At 40.6% G+C, this 9,979-nt stretch overlaps 1 protein-coding gene across 1 annotated transcript in view; it reads left to right on the plus strand.

Annotated features, from left to right (window-relative positions):
• The window catches only part of XKR4 (XK related 4), a 397,946-nt gene extending 388,255 nt beyond the window's left edge, over positions 1 to 9,691 (plus strand). The window contains exon 3 of the mRNA XM_058528716.1: positions 5,013 to 9,691. Coding sequence (XP_058384699.1) covers positions 5,013 to 5,959 — 947 coding nt within the window. The 3' untranslated portion in view covers positions 5,960 to 9,691. The remainder of the gene's footprint in view (positions 1 to 5,012) is intronic.
• Positions 9,692 to 9,979: the final 288 nt, after the last annotated feature.

Here is a 9,979-nt window from a genome sequence, read left to right on the forward strand (position 1 = left end):
TGTGGTTTATTGTAGACCCCTTCAGACACAATGCACCAAAATGGCACACTTGTGAACACTTGGATTTGGGTGGCTTTGCAAAATGGTATTTCAGTCAAGCTGCACGTAAAACCATCTTCTTAGAACTGTGGCAACCTATCTGGAAATTCATGTTCCCTCTCATTCTGAGAAGGGTATTAAGCTAACAATAGGGAGCATAAGGGGAAAATTGTCTTCTTTCCACGAGAAAGCAAACGTTGTCGTGTAGAGCCAGATTGCTTCCAAGTATTCCATCGTGTGTACCTCCAGCACACCTCGACCGCAGGCCTGTGGGGTCTCAGGCCAATAGCGAGGCACACAGTCTGGAGCTGGAGACGGCGGGTCGGGGGATGGATGTTTGCTGAGTTGGAGGAGATGATTCAAGGCGTGGAAGTGCGTGGAATCACTCAGAGAAAGGCTGAGAAGGGAAGAGAATCAGGGGCAGCATCCCTAGCAGTGCCAATATCTCTAGGATAAGCAGATTAAAATGGGAAACAAGAAACAAAAAATAGGAGGAACAATAAGAAAGAGACAAGTCTGAAATAAAGGAGAAGAAAAGAGATAAAGTCAGGGGCATTTCATGGGATGAAAGGAGGCTTGTTACACACTTGTAATCCCCAGGGAAGGAGCTCTTGGAGAGGAAGAGCTGGGATACACAGAGAGAGGGGATGGCTGATGGGGTGCTTTCTCCAGGAAGCAGGAGGGTTAGGTTTGAATTGGAAGGACAGTTTTCATCCGAGACAATGGGGCGAAGGAGGGAAGATAAATCATTTAACCTCTCAAAGTGAGACTCTATCTCTTTTCTGTAAAATGAGATCGTTGCACTAGGTAATTTCTGAGGTCTTATTATCTATTTTAACATTTTAATAAATAATATAATCCCATTAAATCCTCTGTAGCTGTTTCTGTAGTTTGATTTTAGAGTGATATGCCATTCATTATTTTGAAAGAAAGTACTGACAGACACATTATATGCTTCCTGGGACTACTGAAGGAATCCTTATATTTTAGTATTTTAATGGTGTGGGGGGAAAAATATTGTTCAATGTCACTTATGTAATATTCCAGCTTGGGATGCATAACCTGAATCTATCCACGAGGAAACAACAGACAAACCCAAAACACGAACACTCTTTTTTTCTTTATTTTGAGGTACTGTACTTTTCAAAAAATGTCAATGTCATAAAAGGCAAAGAGAGTCTGTGGAAATATTCCAGATTAAAGAAAACTAAATTGATGAGACAACTAAATGCAATCCCTGATTCTAGACTCAATTCTGTTCTAGAAGAAGAAATCCTATAGTGGACATTATTAAAGTCAATTGATGAAATTGGAATATTGACAGTGGATTAAGAAAAAAGTATTGCATCAATGTTAAATTGACTGAAGTTGACAAATTTACTGTGGTTATCTAAGAGAATGTCCCTATTCATAGGAAATAGGAACTGATATATTTTAGGGTAAAAGACCATTGTCTTAGTCCTTTCAGGCTGCTATAACAAAATACCACAGACTGGGTAGTTTATAAACAACAGAAATTAATTTCTCATAGTTCCTGAGGCTTGAAGCCCAAGATCAAGGTGCCAGCACAGTCATCTTCTGGTGAGGACCCTCTTCCTGGTTCATAGCCAGCACCTTCTCACTATCTTCCTCACATGGCAGAAGGGGCTAGGGATCTTTCTGGAGCCTCTTTTATAAGACAATAATCCCACTCATGAGAGCTCCATTCCCATAACTTAAACAACTTTTAGAGGCCCTGTCTACTAATGCCATCATTTTTAGGGGGTAGAATTTTCACATATGAATTTGGGGGGACACAAACATTCAGACCATAGCAGCCATGAGGTATGCAGTTTACACTCAAATGGTTCAGAGAGAGAGAGAGAGAGAGAAAGGGAGAGAGAAGGCAATGATAAAGCACATGAAGCCAAAGACAATCTGGGGAAAGAGTATATAGGTGTTTAGCGTACTATTTTTTTCCTTGGAATTTTTCTGTAAGTTTGAAATTATTTTCAAATAAAAAGTTAAAATATACATTGTTAGCCAAAGGAGTGCTCAGAGTTCTGTGTTCCAGAACTGTGCCACCATGCACCAGAAGTTCTGGAGAATTCTACTCCAGTACTAACGTGGTGCCTTGCTGAGGAAGTCTCTTGGCATTTGAAACAACTGAGCTGATATTATTTGTGTAAAAAGCAAAAGAACTAAGCATTTCATGGCAGGTGTGAATTTGTAATAAGGAGTAATTCTAATAATGGCCCCATATTTTCTGTTCAGGCATATATTGGTCTTACAAAAATTAATTGCTAAACAGAAGAATAAGAAATCATAATCAAATGAACAAGGGCAACTCTTGCTAAAACGGAGAATTCATAAAGGAAGTGGTCATGATGGACGTGACATTTGCCTTTGGTATAGACTTCTTAAATAGTAAGCTACATAGAAAGCAAAGCTGATAGAAAATCTTCATTTTTCTACTGCCAGATATTGTCTTAACAACTCCCTGCAGCGTCAAAAGCAGGCTGAATTACTTTTTTAAGACATACAATAAAAGAGGTGAAGATTACAGGGGGATTTGGACTAAGCTAATTTTCCAATTCTTTTAAATCTGACAAAAGATAATTTTATGATGTTGTGTACGTAAAATTTTTTTTGCTATGTTTCACTGCTTTGGAAAACAGCCTTTCTTTCATAATATCTCCCTGTACAAACGAGTACCTTGGGCTGACTACCCTGAGCGTTCTGACTAGCCTGATCCAGCCGGCTCCCGTTGCGGGAGCCTGACCACCAATGCAGCCATCTTCCTGAAGGTGGCGCTGTGCTTAAGGACGTAGTTCTTTAAGTCCTAAGGAATGGAGCGGGCGTGTGAAAACAGGAGAGCCGTTCCTGTGGAGAGGCAGCACTGGGTGCAGAGCTTAAACGCACAAAAACACAGTCTATTCAAGCAGCAATCCGTGCCATCACAAATGGTACAGATAAGGAGCAAGGTCATGAGGAGTGAGGTCAACCACAAAGGTGTTCAAATTAAAATGGCACTACTTTTGCTCTTATATCCTAAGTCGATAATATGTGGTTCAAATAGTCATTATTCCATCAACTTTTATTTCCCATCCTCTCACTTTCTTTCTTCTTTTTTTAACTTTTCCTCCATCCCTTTCTTTTCACTTCTGAACTTGCTTTATAATTGATATAGGTGTTTCCACCACATAGAAATTACATTAACATAAACTCCTTGTGTACTGGAATCTCACTGACCCAGAAATATTGCCATAACTGCCTGAGAGTTAAGGTAATGAAAGGTTTTTGTGCTGGCCAGTAAAAACTGAAGGTCCTGTGTAAGATGTGGTGTTCTGCTGGCTTGACTGAGATTAGATATGAGAAGTGGCTGTTGGAAAATATTTTATCAGTAATTGTGTTTTTCTGGAGTTCATCATAAGAAAAATGTGTAAGAAATGATTGTTGAGTTTGCATATTTTTTCTATCAATTCAAGTAGCTCTTTCCCACAAGAGTCATCTTTTTAAATTCGTTTTTCAAGGACCACAGACAGCTTTTCTCTATCAAAATATGAAAAGTACAAATTCCATTGTAAGTTCTTGGCAATCTCCCTTCTGTTATTTCCACAGTGGGAGACAGACTCTTAACATGGCCTGGTTATATCTAGTAGTAGATTTAGTAGTAGTAGTAGTAGTAGTATATTTAGTAGTAGAACTGTTCTTAGTCTTGGTAAGTCTTGGTACGGTTTGTTAAGTAAACGAGCTGCAATGCAGATTGACATAGCGTTTCAGTGACAAAGTGGAATTCCCCAAAAAAGCTATCTCCTAAAGCAGGCCAGTGGGCTTTTGGTGAGCCCTGTCCACGTCTGGACCGTAGAGGTGATGTTTCAGACACAGAAGATGGAGCAAGAACGGAGGGAACCAATAAAAATAATTTTTAAAATTTGGAAACATACTTTTAGGAGGAATACTAACCAAATGGGGCTCAGAAAATGATAAGAGAAGTGTTTGAGAAGTGATTTCTATACCATCTTTAATTTATAAAAAAATAAAAGATGAGTGTCAGTGAACAGACATTTCTTCTTCTAAGCAGAAGAAAGCTGTAGGAAGAGTGTCAGATTATATTAGGACAATCTGCACACCAGGTATCACAGGAAACATTGCCAAGGAGGTTCTGTGGACTCCTTTTCTTATTTTTAAGAAATAGTACACTTTCTGGGGCTGGCCCAGTGGTGCACTGGTTAAGTTTGGCGCCCTCGGCTTCGGTGGCCCAGGGTTCACGGGTTTGGATCCCGGGCGCAGACCTACACCACTCATCAAGCCATGCTGTGGTGGCGTCCCACATACAAAATAGAGGAAGATGGGCACAGATGTTAGCTCAGGGCTAATCTTCCTCACCAAAAAAAAAAGAAAAAGAAATAGTAAACTTCCTTTTGTGAATGAACTACATTTATTCTCATTTAGAAGCAGAAGGGTGAACCAGCTAGCCCCTCAAGTTTCCTGTGATTATTTATCCCTTTCAATCACAGAATCTCAAAGCCGACAGGGAGCCTGGAGATCATGCACTTTATAGATGAGGACCCCAGTTTAAATGATTATCCAAAGTCATGCAGGTAATAATCAGCAAAGTTGAAACAGCAACCCAGTTCTGTCAACGTCCAGTCCACAATTATATTCCCACTACACAAAACTTTCTCCTTAGTCTATTTACACCAAATACACAGAAAGTTAAACCCACTCCATTTCCAGATTCCATACCCCATATGATGGTTTTGAGGAGCATTCTTATTAGCTTCATGACTTCTCCATATGGTTGGGGCCCCAAAGAGGACAGATACTAGGAGCCTCATCTGAGCAGTTAGTCCAGCTAAAACTCAAAGAAATTAAGAGCTTTGCTGAGGTCAAAGCTAGCTGTCTCAAGTCCCCAGCTCCACGTGACTTATTTTCAGGAGACAACACTGCATCTCACTTTTGACAGAATGTCTTCCTGTTTGCCTTTGTAGGTTTCACAGCAGCAGCCTCCCTCGTGTCTTTGGCTTGGGCCTTGGCCTCTTACCAGAAGGCCCTCCGGGACTCTCGAGATGACAAGAAGCCCATCAGCTACATGGCTGTTGTCATCCAGTTCTGCTGGCACTTCTTCACCATCGCTGCCAGGGTCATCACCTTCGCCCTCTTTGCCTCGGTTTTCCAGCTGTACTTTGGGATCTTCATCGTCCTTCACTGGTGCATCATGACCTTCTGGATCGTCCACTGTGAGACGGAATTCTGTATCACCAAATGGGAGGAGATCGTCTTCGACATGGTGGTGGGCATCATCTATATCTTCAGCTGGTTCAATGTCAAGGAAGGCAGGACACGCTGCAGGCTCTTCATCTACTATTTTGTCATTCTTCTGGAAAACACAGCCCTGAGTGCCCTCTGGTACCTCTACAAGGCTCCCCAGATTGCAGATGCGTTTGCCATCCCAGCGCTGTGTGTGGTGTTCAGCAGTTTCTTGACTGGCGTTGTTTTTATGCTGATGTATTATGCCTTCTTTCACCCCAACGGACCCAGATTCGGGCAGTCACCGAGCTGTGCTTGTGAGGACCCGGTCGCTCCCTTCACTCTGCCTCCAGAAGCGGCCACAAGCACCCTCCGGTCCATCTCCAACAACCGCAGTGTCGTCAGTGACCGTGACCAGAAATTTGCAGAGCGGGATGGGTGCGTGCCCGTCTTTCAGGTGAGGCCCACTGCCCCATCCACCCCATCATCCCGCCCACCACGGATTGAAGAATCTGTCATTAAAATTGACCTGTTCAGGAATAGGTACCCAGCGTGGGAGAGACATGTGTTGGACCGAAGCCTCCGAAAGGCCATTTTAGCCTTTGAATGTTCCCCGTCTCCTCCAAGGCTGCAGTACAAAGAGGATGCCCTCATTCAGGAGCGGCTGGAGTACGAAACCACTTTGTGAAACAAAAGGACTTGGAGGAGCCACAACCTCCAGATGAAGGGGTGACAGCAGGGCTGTGGCAATAATGAAACTTCATCCTAGAGTAGGGCAACGAGCTGTAACGTTTAGTCTGACCGTCGTCATGATTACTGTGTGACCCTCCATCAGCTGACTGCCTGCGGCTGGTCTCCTTTCAAAATAGCAGCCCCGAGAGTCTCCTGCTCCACCTGAAGGGAACGTGCCAGCTTAGCAGGACTCCTTGTTGCTACCGACCTCCTGCGCAGTCTTTCAGCGCATCCACCAGAGGGTACTATTATAATGGAAAATGTTGCCTCCAATCAATAGGGTGTTTTGATGGGATTAACTGATCTTTGCATAGAAATATATTCAGTCATTCACACACACATACACACACACACACACGTACACACACACAACGCCAGTCCTCTGTCAAAATAGCTTAGGTGATTTTTCTTGATGCAAACCTCTGATTCCCACAGGAATATAAATAAAAACAAAGAGAGAATATATCCCTCAAGACTCCAGAAAAACAAATAGTACTGCTTAGAAAAAAATTCATAAACCATTTTCTCATTGGGAAACCAATACCATGCGTGAAAAGCCTATCCAATGGACAGCAAACTCAAGTGTGTTTACACGTGTATTAGAATTGATGGATTGGTTGTTTTTGACACATTTCAGGATTTGTTTTTTATTTTAAATTTTCAGTTGAGAACATGACAGAAATCCTATGCAGCACGTGTGTGGCTTTTGACAAGACCAAGGAGCTCGATAACTTAGTGATGTAAACTAAATGATAATCATGATTCAGTATTCAACTGCAAAAATTTAATAAATACACAAAGAGGAAGTGGGGGGAAAAGGCAAAATGAGCATCTGATTTCCCGGCCTGTGCAGCTCACATTGGAACGCAAGGGCAGAGCGGCGGGAGAGGAACCGGCTGTAACTGGATGCTGCAGGTCGCCGAATCCGCGGCTCTGCGATCACAGGCGGGCGCGATTCCAGAACCCGCCACGCCACACCTTTCTAGTGCCAAACACCGTCCAACCGCAGGACTGACACGCAAGCCCTGAACGACCGAGAACGAGCGGCGTGAGCCCCAAGAAAGCAAAAGCGAGCATGAGCAGTCACGTTCTCCACTGTGTACAGACCCCCCCCTCCCCCGTCCCCCGCTCCAAGGTCAAAGTGGTGTGTCTTTTAGAGGCTTTGGGACACCTTTTAGTAAGTATGAGCAGACAAATGGTGAATATGCTATGAGAAAATCCTTCTGACTGACGGAAGGCTTGCCACTAGATCCAGCTAAGATTTGTATTTGAATCATTTGTAAAGTCACACTCTTACAACAAGCTTCTGGGTTTTAAATACCTCCGTACAGCAAGTAAACGTTCCCCGCTTTCTGTTCCCAGTGTCCTCGGTCATGGTGCTTTTTTTGTTGCATTAAAAGTGCCGGTCAAACTTTGATAGTATTTTTTTATAGTTGGTGCAGAGTGGAATAACTCATGGATTATTTCAATATTTTTGTAATAAAAAATATAGGGTATACATATAGGCATCATCACTTTTTTTATAGACCTGGAATCGTTTAAAATACTTTAAGCATCATAATTACTTGGGATGTCAGAAACTGGTCCACAAATTCCATCAGCCTGCCTCGGCAGATTAAGAACATTTGTCTCTTGCAAGATCACCCTACTTTGCAATGTTGGTGCCCCCAGGAACCTGGCCAGGGGTGCTATCAGAATATCAGGTGACGAGAGAATCAGCTTAACTAGAAAGGGCTTGTCAAGACTGGCCAATGTTTCCCAGGAAATCAAAGATGTAAATGATTACTTTCATCCGTCCATTATGACAAACCTGACCACAGTGGAAGATGTCTTAAACTTCCTTCCCTGGTTTTATATTAACCCAACTGGTATATTAAATATTAGTCGTCACTAAAAAAAAAGAAAATGAAAAAAGAAAAAAAAAAGAAAGAAAAAAGTCAGTTTAACTTAATTATTTAGTTATTTGGATTGTCCAATTCTCCTAAAATAGTCAGGTTCTATAGCCACCACCTGTAACAGGTGTGCCACAGAGACTGCTGTCCCCATGATGACATCACAGGAAGTGACAGAGGGTTCAACTTGGGACTTCTTTTGGTACAAAGCCCCAAAGCAATGTTTAAAAAATAGATGATTTTTATCAGTAGACATACTTTCCTAGTACTCCATGATTTGATCCTCCAAGCAAGATTTCCACTAAAAAATAATAATCTTTTGTTCAGATGTGAAAAGGTTACCTAGTCACCAGGAAAGGCCCAGGAAGACTCTCTCCTTATCAGCAATTGGTGAAAACATTCCACCCCCTTTATAGAAGGAAAAAATGATTATATTGGCAAATTCTTCACTTTTGTGCAGAACCATGAGTTCTTAGCTTCATTATTTCCAAGACAACTTTTAATTCATGATCTTTGGAAATTGAATTGCTCAACTGAACTATACCTTTGATTCCATGAATAAATAACAGATTATGGTATAATAATGTCAATCATCACACCAAACAGGCCCCATCACTCTTCAATCATGTAAGTCCTAAGTTATTTCTCAACTCGATCCCTCATTTAACATGTTAAGAGTCAAAATGAGTGCTATGTGAATAAAAAATAATGTATTGTGCTTTGTCTTAGAGGTGAAAACGCAGTCAGGAAGGTGTAAGAAGTTTGAATTTTTCAATGATTTCCCAAATACTGTAAATACTCTGTTATCCAATATACTTGAAGATTATGATGTTTTAGTTCGTCAAAAATTCTTCTTAAGAAAATGACATCTCTGCTATGTTATAAATTACAAACTTTCTCAAGATTACAAGAACAAAAAAATTTACTTCCGAGGAAAATCATGACTTGTTCTTGCTTCCAGGATTCAGAAAGCACTGCACTGCCATCAGACTGTGTGGTGAAAAGAACTTTTATTAGTTTCTAGATACACAGATAACAGAGAGTTTAAAGTATTAGGATTTAAAGAGACATTGTCAATGTACAAAGGAACAAAGTTTGATTTTTGTATTTATATTTGAGTTCTTCCTAAGATTTCATTTTCAATCTGCCATTGAACCCTCCAGAGAGAGTAATTGGAGAATCCAAAAGGAGCAAGCTGTGGTTAGCACACAGACCAGGAGTGCTGGATTCTATCTGTGGGCTCCGACTTCCCAGGCCTGAGTCTACTGGATTCTTTACAGGGGAGTCTGGTCTTAGTCCTCACTTTTTTCGTAGGACCGTGAAATTTTCTAAAAATATTATAAATCTTTTTCACTTCCAAATTAGCATTTCTAAATGAAACCATATTTAAGATTAAGGAATACATATATATCTTATATTGAGACTTTAAGTATTTGTGCGGAAGAAAAAATATTTTTTCCATTAAGTCAAAGTTTGGTCCCCCAAAATGACTATGTCCTTTAAATTCTTTTCTCACATTTACATTGTCCTACTTAACTATGTTCTGTCCAGTTCAGTAGCATTGACTTTGCAGACACTCGGTTACTATTCATTTATGGTAATGCTGTAAACCCAAATGAAATAAATTCTCCTACTGACATGGCTAGAATATGCAATTCAAATATTAGCAAAAGATAAAATGCAAAGATAATGTGAAGATAAAAGTATAACGAAGTATTTCTACTTAATTTCTAAATGCTTGATTTATTTTGCTCTATGAATAAATGAAGTGATAGCATTGACCAATTAAAAGTGAATGGAAATAACTGAAATCTCAATGACTGTTTTTTTAAATATAATGTGTGTGTATATTATATATATATTGTATTTTGTATGTATATGTATATAGATATATATATACACACACACAGCTAAAGTAACGGAGATGAAAAGGATAAAGTATATACTACCCTTTCATGTATAAATTGGTATGTTATTGACACATGACATTTAGGTCAAAAGCTTTTTTTTGTGTGTGTGTGAGGAGATCAGCCCTGAGCTAACATCCACCAATCCTCCTCTTTTTTTTGCTGAGGAAGACGGCC

Source organism: Diceros bicornis, chromosome 33 (genome assembly GCF_020826845.1).
Source record: "Diceros bicornis minor isolate mBicDic1 chromosome 33, mDicBic1.mat.cur, whole genome shotgun sequence".
Taxonomy (NCBI): domain Eukaryota; kingdom Metazoa; phylum Chordata; class Mammalia; order Perissodactyla; family Rhinocerotidae; genus Diceros; species Diceros bicornis.